The sequence below is a fragment of the Ursus americanus genome, chromosome 27 (genome assembly GCF_024610735.1).
Source record: "Ursus americanus isolate L20-20 chromosome 27, mUrsAme1.1.p, whole genome shotgun sequence".
NCBI lineage: Eukaryota > Metazoa > Chordata > Mammalia > Carnivora > Ursidae > Ursus > Ursus americanus.
The window spans coordinates 19,030,116-19,046,974 of NC_142153.1; the positions used below are offsets into that span (position 1 = coordinate 19,030,116).

Below are 16,859 nucleotides of genomic sequence, written 5' to 3' on the forward strand. Positions count from 1 at the left end.
CCACACCAGAGCTCAGCGTCTCTGCCCCATGAGCTGGCTCACCCCAAATACACCGTACTTGCACCCTTTCCAAAGGCAAGGGCTGTCCTGCCTTCCAGCACCTGGCAGCGTCTAGCCCCGGCTGGCAGGTGCCCCAGAAACACCGCCCTGAGAAACAAGACCACACTAATGACAGTGTATTTGGGGCCAGCGACTATTTACCTTGTGATTGGTTACTGTCCTTCCTCTCCGATCAGCGAAAACAGCTTTCCCCCCTCTGTGCACTGCTCTACCGAGCTCGACTGAAGCCCTGCAAGTAACACAAGGCGTTTTTACCCTGTCGTTTCGACTTCAGGACGCTAGTCAGGTTTGCGAACACGGACATTTTAGTGTCAACATTTTAATGGGAATATGCCAAGTCTGATAAGTTTAAGAGGAGGGGAGCTGGTGAAGTAGGAGCATGTTAATGTTGAGGCCAACCTGCAGACCACCTGCTCTCCCCGTCATCCCAGCAACGCACCCACACGAGTCTGCGGCACGAGCTAGAGGGCGGGTGGTCTTGCTTAGGAAATACATTTTACTCCCCGCACTGAAGCTGGCCGTCCTCGAGGAAGACCCGGTGCCCCTGATGAAGAAAAGACCAGACTCTGGAGGGGTGGCAACAGCAAGGAGGGGGCAGAGGCTTTAAGGAGCCGGGGGATATTCCTCAGAGCGTGGAGGAGGTACTCGGGCAAAGGACCCCACCAAGACGGGTGCTGACAATCTCGGTCGGAGGGGCACGAGCCCCACTGCAGGGGTGGGACGCTATCACCCCTACCCGTGAGCCCTGGCTCCTCCAGGTGCACGGGCAGCTCTCACACACCTGTGACCTACACCCTCCTTCGCTCCATGTTCCTACCGTGCACAGTACGCACGGCTTGCTTCCTGGGACGACCGTTGGCCGCCACCCAGGGCAACCACGGCCCACCTGCTCCATGCTTGTGATGGCCAAGAAAACCGTTCCCGGCCCTCCCAGTCCACTTTGCACATCCGTAATTGATTCCACACTCCCTTGAGATGTTGAGAGCAAAGTTGGACGGCGTGAGTACAAGATCTGAGCGCACACGAGGGCATAAATATGGTGACACAACACTTCGAAGAAATGTTGGTATAGGATGGTAGCATGTGTCCGTGATTGTCAGCGAGGAGATGAGAAAAAAGTTTAATAAGGGAAAGAGATCAAGCCTCTATATGGTAGCAACCTGGACCCTGAGTGGTGTTAAGAGCACAATTGCTTGAATTTCGTGTAGGATTTGATTAATCTCAAGTCTTGCTAACCTCAGCGTTCCAGCACGCATCATGGTGGGACACATCGCACCTTTCTTGAAGCCAAGCTCATTCAGCTGATTTCTAGAATATTTTTAATCGGGCCTTAACGTACACGAATGTTAGTCCTAGGGCATACAGGTAATAATCTGGTATCAATTTTTCTTTTTAAGATTCAGGAAACTTTGGGCACGTGCTGAAGTTCAGGGAAGTGAGGAGGAGTAAGAGAACTTTGTTTCCTCTGGTGGCGGAAAAGGGCCAAGAGACACAGGCCACGACCACAGGCAAAAAGTTAGAGAAACTTGTTATTAAATTTAATTTTCTTTAAATACATACCTTTGTCCCACCCTCACCTACTCCAGGTGGGGGAGAGAAAACCCCACCCCCTCCATTCAGGGGTTCCACGTACAAAGCCTGAGATGGTAGGGATGAAGTATAAAAATACTGTTTACAAAGGGGAAGAGAGTATCTGCTGCTGCCTCCTTAATTAATCTTCAGACACCCCCATCCCCAGGCCCCTTTTGCTCCTTTAGAAAAAGCCCCTGGGAATTCGTCTGAGTGTAGAACAAGCCCTTCCTCTCGAGGGGCACTCAAACCCCAACACAGAATAGGAAGCTCTGAGATTAACCGAGGAAGAGAATGAACGGATAGCACCACAGATCCTAGCAGGGGGAAGGGATCTGCCCTCCGTTACCCTGTGGTAGGCCGGCCTGCCTGCCGGCCAGCCTTTACTCCCACAGGCCCCATGTAAACATTGACTTTCCTTTTTCTACGTCCCTGCTCTTCCCGACTTCCTCCAGAGCCTCCCGCGCTGGAGGCACTTGGTTCCTTGATGGTTCCTTGGTCATCCCTTCCTCCCCTTCTCACCTTCCCAGGCAAGGAGTGAAGAGGGGAGGGAGGTTACAGGCGGGGCACAGCCCATCTTATCCCTTCTTCGAGGTCAGGGCAGCCTGTCCTCCTAAGGGGAACCCTCAGGGGGTGAACTCCAAGTGCTCAGCCAGATAAGGGTGGATGGCTTTCCCCAGCAGGGACAGGCAGGTAGACAGTCCAGTACCGAGATACAGTGTTCTTTATGGGGGAAGCCATTAGTTCTGAGTAGCAGGGAGGAAGGCTTCAGGAAGCAGAAAGGTGGGGCAACTCCGGTCTCACGCTGATGGTGGGAGACCAGCCCTGCATTACCACCCCTTCAGGTAAGCATGTCAATCACTGCCCAACAGTCCTGTTCACTGAAGCTGTGCAGAGGGACCGGGCACCCGGGAGGCAAGAGGTCTTCTCCAGGCCTTGGGGTAGAGACAGAACTCACACCAGCTCGTCCAATAGGATCCCGATGCTCTGAGTAGCCTCTGAGGGCCCGGCGATGGGCTTGTTACACATAGGGCAGACACAGCGTACTTCCAGCCACTTCACCAGGCACCTGTGGACAGAAGACGACACCCAGCCGGTGACGTCTGTCTCCTCGAGCCCAGCTGCTTCTCAGACCAGAACATCTCCATCCTTGCCCCAGTCCAACCCTTCCAGCTTGCCTGGTGTCCAGACAGGATGTAGGGAGGTTATCACTGGCAAAGGGTAGACAGGAGGGGGCAGGGATTACAGGTTCTAGAAGATGCTCCCTGATTATTTTCTTTCAAAGGGCATCCCTGGTAACCCATTCCCCACAGTGGACACTTACTTCCGGTGAAAGGCATGTTGGCACGGGAGCACACCCAGCTCATCCTTCCCCTTGAAGTCTTCCAGACAGACGGCACAGGTCTGCTGTGGGAAGAAGGGGGCTATGTGAGAAGAACGACACTCACGCATCAGCTCATCCCCTCCCAACACAAAAACTTAGCCATGGCCCGGTTTCCTCATCAGCCACCGAAACTTCAGTCAGAGGGTAGCCATTCACCTACACATGATATTTCCATTGACCAAAAGAAGGTGAAATTAAAAGTTTAGTTCCTCAGTTGCACTAGCTACATTTCAAGGGCTCAGTAGCTGCAATGTGGCCGTAGCGGCTTCCATACTGGGCTGTGCAGATATCAGACATTTCTCTCATCACAGAAACTTCCATTGACCAGTATTGTTCTAGAAGAACATTTTTTAACCCTTTCTCACCCAGTACATTTGACAAGGGAGCATGCATCGATAACTAGAGGTAAGGAGGGGGATATGGTGTTCCGTTAATATTCTTTAAATCCAGCTTTTTGTCATTATGTATTAACCCCTCAGAGCTGAACTCTTCCTCTCAAGGAGGGCTCAGGGGACAGCCGCATTTGCTGAAATGCAACAGCAGGAATCAAAGAGAGGGACGAGGGGCGCCTGGGTGGCTCAGTCAGTTAAGCAGCTGCCTTCGACTCAGGTCATGATCTCAGGGTCCTGGGATCAAGCCCCATGTTGGGCTCCCTGCTTGGCAGGGAGTCTGCTTCTCCCTTTGCCCCTCCCCCTCCCCTCCTGCTCGCTCTCTTTCAAATGAATAAAATTTAAAAACAAAAACAAAAGAAGAGGGATGAAATGAGGCATTGCTGGGCTGTTTCGTGTCTAGCAATACCTGTGGATCCTTCCGGCTCCCAGACAACCACAGACACCCCATGCACAAGTGTCTGTGGTTACAGATGGAAGCTTTGAGAAAGAAGTTAGATGATCTCATGAGTGCAAGCAGGCCAGAAGAGGAAACGGCCTCCTGAAGAGTCCGTGTGAGGAGACCCAGGACTTGCTATGCTGGTTGGGGGGAAACAGGGAAGAACGGTAGGGACAGATACACAGGTCAGCTCCACAGTCGGCTAGGACAGTGCGCATGTATGGGGGTCAAAGGAAGGGTGGCTGGACTCTGTCTGTGGCATGGAGTGGTGTGCCCACCCTCCCCTTCAACATTACACAGAGCAGCCTTCCATGGTGTCACGTGTCCCCGCTTATTCAAACCCTTCTGTGATCCCTTTAGGTTCTCTGCCTGCGCTGGTTCCAGACATCACGAATTCCAGACCTACTGGGACGCGTCCCATTTATTTGGCCCCGGGAGGTAGGAAGACGGGGTCTGACGTTCCTGAAAGGCCCAGGCTGAGAGCTGGAGAAGCTGCCGTTTGCCTTGCCAGCTGGGGCCCTTCCTGCATGCTGTCCCAGTGTGCTTACCCCATATAATTGCAGCTTCTTGGCATCTCCTTTAAGTACCACCTGGGAAGAGAGAGGGGGCATGGTGTCAGAAGCAGCCAACCATGGGGGCAGGTGCTCAACCAAAGAAGGGAGTCTCCAGCCCTGTACAGAAAGCTCTTCCTCTCCCTCTGGTGGAGGGGGAAGGCTTCAGGCACTCCCTGGGACAAGCCAGACAGTGAGGACAGTAATTAAGTGTCAGCTACCAAGGGAGGCAAGCCAGACGTGAGGACAGTAATTAAGTGTCAGCTTCCAAGGGAGCCGGGGGGGAGGCCAAGGGGGTTCCAGGCCAGCCTGCCTGCACCCTGCCCTCTCCCTAGCAGGGCACGTGGGAGGACAGGAAGTCTCAGGGGAAGAGGCAGCACTTTACCTCCTTATAGCCATATCGTTCACTCTGTGCCTGGTTCCGGAGTTTGCTGGGGGAGAAAGAGAAAGCGGAGAGAAGAGGTTACTATGCTTTGGCACGAATAGAGCCATTCAGAGTAAGAGACGCAGGCGGGCTGCGCGGGCCATTCTTCTGGGGCTGGGGAGGCCGCTTGCCACAGGGCGAGCTCATCCCACAGATCCACGGAGTGTGGTTTGGACCTGTGCAGGTCACCCCAAGTGGATTAAGTACTCAGGCTTTTTCGCAGGCCCAAAAGCCACTTATTGGCGGGTCCCACAGACTGGGGAATTCCGGCAGAGCACATTCTGGCAGAATGCTTCCCGCCTACTCCCTGCTGTTTCCCAGTACCGTTCTTCAGGTTCCCCAAGTCTAGAGATCAACGATCGGCTTCCTGAGTATACAGAAGGAGTCAGATCGTCTTAAAAGGGATATTGCCATGAAGTCAGGGTGGTAGGATACGTACGTCTCTGTTGACCCTGCAGAATTTTCCTCCTGGAGAACGTAAGTACTCTGGAACCAAAGCACACTCCCCCCTTCACAGCACCAGGCAAACACGGATGATCCCTCCTGTTTTCTTTTTCTCCCCCCGTTTCAAGCTGCGGGCCTACATACGACCTAACTCTCAAGAGCCAAGAAACGCAGCGCATTGTTACTAGTGGCAAGAACACCGTAGTCGTGGAGGACTTGCTATGCGGCCATCCCGGTGGAAACATACGCCTGTACTTTGAGAAACTCCTTTTCACAGAGGAGGAAAACAGAAATCCAAAGAAGTAAAGTAACTTGCCCAAACTGGCAACATAGGCGGCTGTGAATCAGAGTCTACCAGATTAGACAGCCTGAGCTCTGTAACACATACTGGACCCGGTTTCCCCTATTAGGTGAGACACATCATTGTCCTGAGGAGGCCACCAGACCACCTGGGAAACACCCATTCATCAACAAGGCTACAACTCATGGCTGGGACCATGATTATGCATTATTATTATTTTTTTTAATTGCTGTTTTATTTGCAGTGAAAGAAACCTTCCAAACGAAGCAGGTAGCTCTATGTGCTTCTATACTTAGGAGCCAGATGGGGCGTCCTGTCCACTGATCCCTTCTACCCCAGATCCGGATTATTGGAAACATCAGAAGCCCATCAAGTTATAATAGGTGTGGCAGACTATGGCCTAAGGGCCAAAGCCAGCTGACCACTTGTTTTATAGGGCCTAGGAGCTGAGACTGATTTTTTATTATTAAGTGGTAGAAAGTAGTAATCAAAAGAATGTTTCATGTCATGTGAAAAATACATGAAACTCAAATTTTAGTACCCACAGATTTTATTAGAGCACAGCTATGCTCAAAATTTCCCTATTGTCGGGGCGCCTGGGTGGCTCAGTGGTTAAGCGTCTGCCTTCGGCTCAGGGCGTGATCCCAGCGTTCTGGGATCAAGCCCCACATCAGGCTTCTCCGCTGGGAGCCTGCTTCTTCCTCTCACTCCCCCTGCTTGTGTTCCCTCTCTCACTGGATGTCTCTGTCAAATAAATAAATAAAATTAAAAAAAAAAATTTCCCTATTGTCTACGGCTGCTTTTGCACAATAGAGTGGGGTTATTAAGATAGAGATTGGAGGACTTCCAAAGCCTGTGGTATTTGTCCTTTTGCAGAATTAACAGTGCTGATCTGAGTTAGAGGAAAAGAATCTCAAATCACAAGCCTCAACCAAAAGGATTGAGAGAAGGTGCTCACTCCATGGACCCTGGAGAAGGTAAATCGAGGCCAGAGCTGGGGAAGGTGCAGCAGAGCTGTGCCCAAAGCCCAGTGAGGGAGCAGATCCAGATCGGCCTGCCAGCTACCGCCACTGTTCCTAACAGAAGTCAGGGGCTCCGGCGAGGCTGTGTACCCAGAACCTTGTAAGATCTCCAGTCTAGGGGCGCTTGGGTGGCTCAGTCAGTTGAGCATCCGAATCTTGGTTTCGGCTGAGGTCATGATCTCAGGGTGGTGGGATTAAACCCCGTGTCAGGCTCCCTGCTCAGCATGGAGGCTGCTTGGGATGCTTCCCCCCACTTTCTCCCCCTCTACCCCTCCCCCTGCACATCCTCTCTCAAAATAAATAAAATCTTAAAAACAAAAACAAAAAACTCCAGTCCAAGGGTGCCTGGCTGGCTCAGTTAGTGGAAAATGTGACTCTTGATCTCAGGGTTGTGAGTTTGAGCCAAGTCAGGTATAGATGTTACTTAAAAATAAAATCTTAAAGAACTCCAGTCCAGGTGGAGTCCCGTACCATGGGGCTAAGGCCCAGGGTTAACACACCCACTGGAGAGTTTCTGGTCATTGGCGCGTTGGACCAAAGGCTTAACCGGGACCCCCACTGTCCCAACCTCAACCTTGCAGGGAATTCCTTAGTCCAGAAAAGCCTTTCACACGCAGGCCTCTCTGTCCCCACCTCCCAACAAGAGGGCAGGGTGGATGCATCCGAAGCCTAAAGGAACAACTGTTACCTGGCTGACAGGGAACCGACCTGCGGAAGGAAGAAAGTGTTCTCATTATCAAAGTGCTCACAGCGGCCTTCTGAGGGAGACGCTGCTGCTGTTACCTGCTTTGTAGGAGGGTAAATAAGGAAGTGGTGAGGGGCCTGCTTTTTAACTCCGAGAACGAGCCGGCTCGCATCTTTTGTGTCTCCACTGCCTCACCTGCCACGTGGCTCTGAGCAACAGTTTGGGCTGTGCCTTCCCGCTTGTTTCATAGGAGGTGGGGTCCCCCCCCCCCAATCCCTTCTATCTGCCTGGCTCCACTCAATGGTCACGGTCAAGGACCCGCCTGCAGCCGGGGCCCCAGAGCCCAGTACCACCAGAACTCTGACAGCCTTCAACCCTGCGTGTAGATTTCTGGAACAGGAAGGTATACATTGTGAGGAGAGGGGGCCAAGAAAGGTTGCAAGGGAAACAAAAGCAAAAGGCAAACCCCCTGGGCCATCCCAGCTGAGGACGCAGTGCCAGCAACTTTGGACAGGTGGCCTGCTCAGCTGTCGGGTGAGCAAAGCTCCTAAAAATACTCGGATTTCAATGAGACCATTTCTAGCCACTGCCAGTGGGCTCTCCCTGGCTCCTTTTCCCTTTTGGAACAAACAATGCAACCAGGTCCTGAAAATAATTGCTCCTTTCCTGCCTATTTGGACTTCACTGGCCCCTCCATCCTGTGTAGGGCAGAGGTCAGCTCTTGGGGACCAGGGAAGAAGGAGTGAGGGGGAGCTGGAGAGGGGAGGCTGGTGTTGGCCAATGAGCTCGCCAGGTGGAGAGCAGGGGTCACGGGCCTATTTTGGCTGTGGAGGAAACTGAGAAGCAGGGAGAGGAAGTGGCTTCTGGGCTTGTGTGTCTTTCTATATATAGACAGCCACAGGCTGCCACACAGCAGCGAGCCTCTGGAACCATCAAACAAACCCCGGGGTCAGCTGGCTCTGGGCAGGCTGTAGGACAGAAGGTGGGGTAACAGAAGGGACAGGTGGCGCGAAGCGGCCCGCAGTCAGGAAAGCTTTGGGTATCATGTGGTTACTGCTCTGTTCTTTTACTCCAGCCAGCCAAAAATAAGTCAGCCAGACCTAGCTCCGCAGCCTGTCCTTCTGCGGGACCTCGCTCTCTAGCGGAAAGGGGGTGCGGGGGGATGCCACGGCCGCTTCTCCACTTGCCACGTATGGAATCTGAAAGACTCTAGCTGCTGACCACCAGGCTAGCCCACGTCTGGATCTTCTTCGACACAGGACCTTGGGCAAACCCTTCACTGCCTCAGCATCAGTTTCCTCATTTACGAAGTGGGCTAATGCATACGCTGGGGAAGGGGGAGGTGTCAAAAAACGCCAACCACGACGTGGCACACAGAAGGCACTTGGTAAACAGTAGCTAAAACCCAAAACACCTATTCTATTAGTGACAGAATTAGAAAATCAACACTAGTCACCCACTTCCTGGCCCAGGGTGATTTTCTAGATTTTTCTTCACTCGACCCCCTTTGCAGTGTGGGTGTGTGCCAGACGGAGCTGCCTTTGCAGACCCCTCCCCCAGCATCATACATAAACCTTTGGTATTTGGTATGTGTCCGTCTTCAGTCTCTGGGGAACTGCATGCATTGCTTGGTGTGGGGAAACGGGGGTGGCTGGTGGTCAGGAAGCCAGAAAGTTTGAGGAAGAAAATATAGGCTTGGGGAAAGCGAAATGGGGGATGGAGAGCTACTAGAAAAACTGCCCTCGTTCCGTTCCCACTTATGCAAATTTTAGACTCAACTGTACAAGAGGGAAAATAAACCCCTATCTTCTTTGCATAAACTTGTAAGTGGAAAACTCCAGTCCCAGGAACTTTTTTGAAGTTCTGAGAAAGAAGAGGCCTAAAGCGGCTGACTGGGGGCACTCAGGGCACTTCCCCTTTTGAGAGGAAGCTCTTCTAGCCTCAGGAATAGGGACGAGTTGTCTGCCTTCCCCCAAGACTGCCTCCAGGTGAAGCACTCAGACCCACCAAGACATCTCAATAGGAAGCCAGAACTCCTTCTTTCCTTCATCTTAACTTAAATGATCTGGGAAGACTCCAGCTCACAGCTACGCAGTCATTTGGTCAAGAGTGTGTCCCTGCGCATGCGCACACCTGTACCTGGTGGGGAAGGGGGAGGGAGGAGGGAGGGGGAGGGAGGAGGGAGTGGGTATCACAATGGCGCTGAGAACCACAAGGTGCTCAGGGAGGTTCCACACTCCCCAGTAGGCAAGGCAGTCCCATGCAATGAGGAACTGTTAATACCAAGAGCCATGCCCTCCTCAGAAACACTACTTTAATTTCCACTTTAAATACCAGTCATGCCCCAAATTTTTGGTAGAAAACCAGCCACCAGTTCCCATGTCTTTCAACAGGAGGTGAAGAAAGTGCCTGGAGCTTGGCTAGCCTCAGGAGCCCTGCCGTGCTCAAGTCCTTCCCAGCATCTCTACGGAGTAAGAACAAGTAATGTTTTATAGGGTTTTGGGGGGTTCCCCCCCCACTATCAAAAATGAGAGAGAATAAACAACCAGCTCTGCAGACATCAGCTTGCTAATATTAGCATCTGGAGGGCTGACAACAGGATCTTCCAGGAGGACAGAGGGACACGCCACGGGTGTCATCGATGCCCACCTACCCCTGGCACCCGAGAGCTGAGAGCAGGAAGTGGAGGCACAGTGAAGGGACAGACTCACGCTATTACTTGGTCAGACAGTAATCCTAGGCCACCGCGGGATAACCGGCCAAGAGGTGCGATACAGCCCAACCGATGGTGACCTTATATGCTCTGGGACAACTTGATAGGCTGATGAAAATAGAAACAGCAGCCCTCAGGGGCCCAGCGAAGGGCAGGCTAAGCCCTGACCTCAAAGCAGGGGCCCCAGTGGGAAGCCAGGGACTCTGCTGAGGGAGTCTTACTTGGCTCCCCCCACCCCTGGCCTCCTTCTCCCTGCCTGCCTGCCCCAGGTCCGCCACCCACCTGATGAAATAGCAGCAGAAGAGGAGGCTGAGCATGAAGACGAAGATCCCCGTGCCGAAGATGACCATGTAGATGTTGAGAGGAAGGTCCTGGAAACTGATGGGTGGCATGGAGCAGGACTTGTTGGTACTAACCAGCCCCAGGCCACAGAAACACCCTGCAAAGAAAGGGAGAGGAAAAATGTTACTGTTGGAAATTTACCACCGCGGCTGCTGGTACTCGGTCGGCCAGGATGGAGAGGGGACAGCAGGCTCTGGGTTCCTAAACCTCTTCCACACAGAGGCTTAACTCCGTATCCTAGCTCTAACGCTGAGCAGCCCTGTGATCTTGGGTCAAGTCAGCCTTCCACGAAATGGGATACCACCGCTAGTACTGAAAACCGCATCCCCACCTAGGGGATCAAGGATCGGCCAATAGAAGCCTTGATCCCATCAACTAGAAGCAGCAGCAAAACGAAGAGCCTTGGGTGACAAAATGGGTATTGGGGTTGCAACACTGCCTCTCCCTAGAGATAGGACCTTTAAGAACTTACCTATCTACGCTTCCCTTTGTCATTTAAAAACAAGCAAAAAACCGAGAGGTCTAGGAGAACTAAGCTTTGTAAACTGCAAGGTGCGGTTGCAAAGGTCATTCGTCCTTACGAAGCCACCTGCTCCAGGAGACAAGCTGCACCAGGACCAGAATAGAAACTGTTCACCGCAAGGCTGGGCCAGTGTTCCAGAAAGTTGTGGGGGGTGCAGCTTACTTTGGCCACTTTCCCCTTTTCTACTCAAAAGCCTGGATGTGTGTTTCCACAGTGGCATCGCCATCCAATGCAAAATTTTGTTTAAGGAAATGCAAAATCTCAGGCCCACCCTGAACAAAATGAATCAGAATCTGCATTTTTTAACAAGGTGCTTGGCAGAGTCCTTTGCATGCCATGTGGGAAGCACTGACCAGCCACTGGACGCTTCCCCTTCTCCCGTGGCTCGGATAAATCCGATTGGCCTACTAATCGCTGTAGTCACCTTCCCCTTGCCAGGGTTTGGTGTGGAGGTAGGTAGGTTGACAGGTTCTGGCCAGAAGCAGAACGAAGTTCTGCTGGACAAGGAAAGAGTCACATCTTCCCGAGACAACTGGAATGCTGACAGCCGAATTACAGCTGGACAAGAAAGCTGTTCAATATAAAGCCAAGGGCAGAGGGTGGCAGAAGGGACAAGGAAACGGGAGACCAGATGATGGCAGTGATTGCTGGATGAACCAATCCTGGAGCCACTCTCTATTTGGGGAGTACTCGTTTTGAGAATTAGTAAATTTCCTGTAATGTTTAACAGTAAGAAAAAAATACATACAGGATATAAACAGTAAGCCGGGTGGAATGTTCTGTCCTACAATCGGGACAAAATATTAAGAGTGATCCAAAAGGCATGCCTAATGCAATTCTTGGATTTCAGCAAGTGTGGAGACAAGCAAACTACAATCTACCATAAACCTGCTACATCCCAAGCACATTCTCAGGCTACGGATTTAATCTCCGTAGTGCCTCTGTGAAACTTACTTTCCCCCCTTCGACAGGGGAAAAAGAATCATTAAATACCCCGTCTAACGATCGCCAAGCAGCTAAGAAGGCTTGTATCCAAAGACCTCTGCACTCAAGTCTTCAACACGGGCTTTGAGCACTGGCCTGACATCTTGGTTGGGAGCCAGAACCCATAAATATACTTCAGAATTCTAGATTATAATTTCCAGTGCTACCACAACTCAGAAGAAGACTGGTTTAGAAGGACTGGAAGTCAACTTTGATGTCCTACACCTCATGCCTTGTCATCCCCTAGATCAATCTGGTGACCGTATCACGAGCCTCCCTTCAACCCTCTTTCAGATGTTGGGCCTAATTCTATTCCGAGTCTCAGTCCCAGACACCTCACCGATGGCTGGTCCCTCCTCTAATTTAGCCCATCATGTATTTCCCAAGCTCATGACTGGCTTCGAGTCCTCCTAAACACACACGCCCTGGGTCTCTTCAACCTCCCCCGCTCAGTCTTAGAAATCACCCAACATGGACCCATCTCATTATTTCTTGTCCAATCCGTCCTTAACCTGCCTCCATGCCTTTGTTCACGCAACTTTTCCCTGCCCGAAACGCCCTCTCCCTTCTGGAAGTCCACCAAGCCTGCCTCATGATATCCCAGGGTGCCCTCTCTTCCTCTGAATTCTACAGGCCTCATGGCCTGTACCACACATTCCGGCTCTTGCCATCTCACATGCTGTTCCAAGCATCAACTTAACTGAACTCAAATATTGACTGCAGGACAAGTCCCATGACAGACACTGCATATAAAAAAGCAAAGAATGACTGGATGATTTTACTGTTAGGGACGAAGACAACACTAAGGCTTTCACTGTCCTGAGGGAGGCACAGCAGTAGAGGTGGGGCTAGAATCCTGAAATCGGAAAGGAAAAGAGTCCTAACCAGCTCGAACGCTCCCAAGCCAGAGTGAAGCCTGAAGACAGCGGACTTGGTTGGCCGTGTGTATATTCTCCAGCGCCTCGCCTAGCATTTGGCTTGCTTTCAATTAACTAGATGACAGATAAATAACTCCTGATTTTCAAGACAACCTGCTACCCTTGGCACAGGCTCCCACTTCAAAGTAAGGAGAGTGATATTTGGGAAAACTGCCCAGAAACTGCCCTCAGCTAATGAATGACCGGTCAACCAACAAGTATTATTGAGGGGCTGATTTCTGCACGGACCTAGACATTGTGGGAAAACAAAAAATAGAAGTAGCAGTTCTTGTTCTGAAAGACTTTGAAAAGATTATGAACAATTAGCTCGTAACCTTGTTACGTTCAGCAGGAAGCCCTTGCTTCTAGGCTCCTTACCTCAGCAACGTCTGATGACATAAGAGGGTCTAACCGCATATTCTGGCTCTCCATGCAGGTTTTCTGAGCTAGATCCTGGTTGTCTGTAGGGTCCCAGAGAACCTCATTGGTTTCCTGTCCTGGGAAACTGTAGAGCGGGGGCTACTGCAGAGGATATACATGTATATGCACTCTGCAGGCACTCTGGCCTCAGTGGGCCTCTGATCAGTTTACCTTGACCATCTTAGCTCTTCTGACAGAGACTTTCCCTGGCGTTCCAGGACTGAGTCAGTGAGCTTGGGACTTTATGATAAAAGGATGAAGGTGAGAAGAGCTTCATAGCCAAGGAGATGGTACATTTACTTATACTTAAAAATAAATGGTAAAGATACATATTGGCCAAAAGGTACAGCAGGAGGCCTTTTTCCTCCAAAACTTGTAGGGGCAGAATACCAACCCCAGGAAAGAGAGACTCCAGATATTTCTCCCCCAACAAAGGGATGGGGGAAGGGACTGCTTCCTCCTCGGAGTCAAAGAACAGGATCTATCAGTCACTTTAAGTGACACAAAAAAGCAGCAAGCTCTCTGCTGGTCTAAAAACCCCATATGAAACAGGAGGGCCAGAATCAAGTGCCAGCCAGCTTAGTTCTCCTGAAGTCTCTGTTCCATTGTCTCAGCTGACCTACGAAAGCCTTGACATCAGAATGTCTCATCTCGGTGGTGAGCAGGCTGGGAGCTGGAATGACGTCAAGAGAAGGGCTGGCCAAGAAAGACCAGTGGGTCTGGGAAATGCTTCCCCTTCCCAGCCAACGGGAATCTTTCCCAGATGCTGGGATGCACCGTCCTTCCTCAGCCCCATCCTCCGCCCCCTGTCCCTCATTGCCCGCCTATCACACACAGCTTGGTTCATTTTCAGGAAATTAGATCCTACCAGCAAGAGGAAGAGGGGGATGGGGGGCCGCTCATACACACGCTGTCCAAACCCTGCCTTAAAACAAAAGCTGCTTGGAAGAATTCATCCAAGATCTGGCAGGGGTCTGCTCTCAAGAAGGGTGTTTTTTTTTTTTTTTCCTTCTTTCTTTTCTAACTAGCTAGCAGACCATACTGAGATAAGGCCAGCTGTATGCCCCCCGCCCCACTTCTCCAGAAACTCCAAGCCTTGGAACATGGTCAAAACACCAAAGCCATTGGGAGCTATTAGTATCCAATACCATTCAATACCTTTTAATTGACCCGCTCAGAAAGGCCCTCCTTTAACGTAGCTTGGGTGGAGTCAGCCCCAAGCCCAACCTGTATCACCTGAAACGCCAAAAAGCCTCAGGTGAGATGGATTTAGCATCACTCCAGGCCAGGGAGGGTGGGTAGGGAGTGGGGTGGAGGAGTGATTGGGTAAAATAAGTGCGGTCACCACTGAGGCTCGGGAGCGGGCACCGTAGTCTGGCCTTGGGGCCAGAGAGCACGGCTCCCGCCGGCCTAGTCCTGCACCCAAAGGTACCCGGGCGCCGAGAAATCTGCAAGGCTTTATCAACCCAATAAAGACACGCTCTTTAATCCGGCGTCTTCCCCAAGCACAAAGCCCTCTAGCAGCCAGTGAGAAGCCAACAAAGACACAGAGGAAGCCGCCCCCGCGCCCCGTCCCGCACGCCGCAATGTATACATATTTAAAATAGCCTGCAAAGTTCCAGGCCGGGAACTTGAGCTCCCTCTAGGAGATCCCAACCCGAGCGCGGATTTAATTCTCCTCCGACAACCACAACAAAGACCAGAGTTTGAGCGCACAAAGGCAAGGGAAGGGGGTAGAAGAGCGAAGCCGCCACACAAAGGCCGCGAACCCCTCGGCTCCCACGCCCCCCGCACGTTCAGAAACGGTCCCGGGCTTTGAGTTAAACCTGATTTTTTTTTTTTTTTTTCAAATTCCGCGCTGTGCAGAGCCGAGTTGGGCGCCAGGACGCTTTCTCACCCGTCCCATTTCATGAGAAACTTAGCTCAAAAGGAAGAGCGCGAGCCCTCTGATCTCAAGCCTTGCGCCCCACCTCGTCTGCGGCCAGCCCAGCGTCCGCTCGCCCTCCCGGCCCGGGGACTCACCGTTACACCACTGGAATGGGTGCATCAATGAAGTCTCGGCTGGCTTCCTCCGGCGAACGAAGGCAGGAGGCGGGTAGGGCAGGCGGGGTGGGCGCACCGGCTTTCGGGTCCGCAGGAGGGGCCGGTGTAGTCCGTGGCAGCCGCCTTTCTGGAGAAGTCGAACTCCCTCCGGAGGGGGGGTTGGGCTTGAATGGTTTTAGAGCAACAAAGAGGGAAAAGGAGAAAACAGACAGAAAGTCCCCTGGATCAGTACACCACAGAGGAAATGTAGGAAGGGGCCCCGGGCTGGGGGAGATGCAGAACGCTGCAGAACAGAGTGGGGGCGCCCAGTTCGCAGAGGCTGTCGGCCTGCCGAGGAGGGAAAAGATTCAGCGGGAAGCTGGGCTCGCGATTCTCTGCGCTAAGGTGAGCGGCCAGGACTCCGAAACTGACACCGGCTGCGCACACCCCTCCCTCTTTTACTCCCCCGGAGAAACTCCGCCCCCCTCCCGTCTCCCGCCCTCCGGCCAATGAGAGCCGTCCTGCTGGCCCCGGGTATTCTTTGCAGGCCCGCCCCACTCCAAGGAGAGAGCATCTCTGCACCGTGGGCGCCTCCCGCTTCGCCTTCTCCAGTCCTCGGGAAACTTCGCTCTAAAGAGAAGCAGGCTGTGCCGTGCGATGCTCGGAGCAGGCGGGGAGCCGGCCTCCTCCGCCAGGGACGTGGAGGAAACGGAACAATTAGTGCCACATTGTTTTCCGCCTCCAGAGCTGTTACTGTTTAGCATTTCCATAGCTCTCCGAGAAGCCAGTTCTAGGGAGGGGTTACATTTCTGCTCGCTGGGCAAGGACTTGGTCCTGGGTGGCGGCTAGCACGTTCCTTTGCTCGCTGCAAAAGGGGGAACTGGAGCAAGAGGTCGAAGTAGATGAATTACAAAAGTGAGACCTGCAGAGTCGAGTTGGCCTCTCTTTTTTGGTCAGCCCCTCGTTTCACAAACAAGGAACTAAGTCCCGAAGATGAAGTTTAAGGGAGATTTATCAGGGCTCCACGCTCCTGGGAAGCATAATCAAACACAGAAATCGACATTGGCAATATCTTGAGGGCAGCGTCTTCAGCATCCGGCACCACGTAGGTGTTGAAATAAATACAGTTGGAGGAAAGACTGAATCTCTTACTCCCCCTTCCAAAATGCTCTCTTTTTATCTGATGTTGCATCGCTTGTTTATCTCTGTCTTGTCTGTCTTTCGGTCTTCCCTTTATTCAGAATATATTCACCGTGAACCTACTTTGTGCCAAGCACTGTGGCTCCGGGAACCCATCAAGGTCATCGGAGTCAGCCGGGTTCTACTCTCCAGCGATGTTTAGTGCCTGAGGAGACAGACAGTAAACAAGCAAGCAAACAAATAAGAATGACTCAATCTCATCTCCCAATTAAGCTTAATCTGTTAATTGAAGGTGATAAACACTTTCCCTAACTCGGAGGCATCTGTGACACTCAAACAAGATTATGCATAGGAGTGCTTTGTCATTGAGAAGCATGGGGGTTAAGGTACTAAATAACCTGGCTAAAATCACCTAGCAGTACGCACAACTAGGTTAGCACCTAATTACGTAATTGTCTTAAAACAATAGTTTTTCTTTATAAGCTGGTCTTGAGGATCGGAATCACGTACAGATCCAGCTCATTTCATCT

The 16,859-nt window shown here is 51.9% G+C and overlaps 1 protein-coding gene and 1 long non-coding RNA gene across 4 annotated transcripts in view; both read right to left on the bottom strand.

The window, feature by feature from the left end:
* Positions 1 to 612, bottom strand: part of LOC148107633 (uncharacterized) — a 13,736-nt gene extending 13,124 nt beyond the window's left edge. Inside the window, exon 1 of the long non-coding RNA XR_015721967.1 lies at positions 202 to 612. This is a non-coding gene — a long non-coding RNA (uncharacterized LOC148107633). The remainder of the gene's footprint in view (positions 1 to 201) is intronic.
* A 964-nt stretch (positions 613 to 1,576) lies between these two features.
* RNF122 (ring finger protein 122) lies at positions 1,577 to 15,647 on the bottom strand. Of its 3 annotated transcripts, none has more exons than XM_087856421.1 (6): positions 15,190 to 15,647; positions 10,264 to 10,420; positions 4,778 to 4,823; positions 4,390 to 4,431; positions 2,954 to 3,033; positions 1,577 to 2,698 (listed from the first exon to the last, which is right to left on the bottom strand). In XM_087856421.1, exons 1-6 carry the CDS (start codon positions 15,212 to 15,214, stop codon positions 2,584 to 2,586), a joined length of 465 nt encoding a protein of 154 aa, XP_087712547.1. In that variant the 5' UTR covers positions 15,215 to 15,647; the 3' UTR covers positions 1,577 to 2,583. The 3 variants fall into 3 exon arrangements, with proteins under 3 accessions (XP_087712547.1, XP_045635239.1, XP_087712548.1); XM_045779283.2 differs by having other exon boundaries at positions 2,954 to 3,036; positions 15,190 to 15,639; XM_087856422.1 differs by lacking the exon at positions 15,190 to 15,647 and adding an exon at positions 10,796 to 10,939 and having other exon boundaries at positions 2,954 to 3,036.
* Positions 15,648 to 16,859: the final 1,212 nt, after the last annotated feature.

What these genes read in the sequence shown, in the direction of transcription:
- RNF122 (XM_045779283.2), bottom strand. Translation starts at nt 15,214, where the DNA reads ATGCACCCATTCCAGTGGTGTAACG. An exon ending in TTCTGCTGCTATTTCATCAG is followed by an intron (nt 4,824 to 10,263) that starts GTGGGTGGCGGA and finishes TTTCTCCCCCAG; the next exon opens with CAAACTCCGGAACCAGGCAC. An exon ending in AACGATATGGCTATAAGGAG is followed by an intron (nt 4,432 to 4,777) that starts GTAAAGTGCTGC and finishes CTCTCTTCCCAG; the next exon opens with GTGGTACTTAAAGGAGATGC.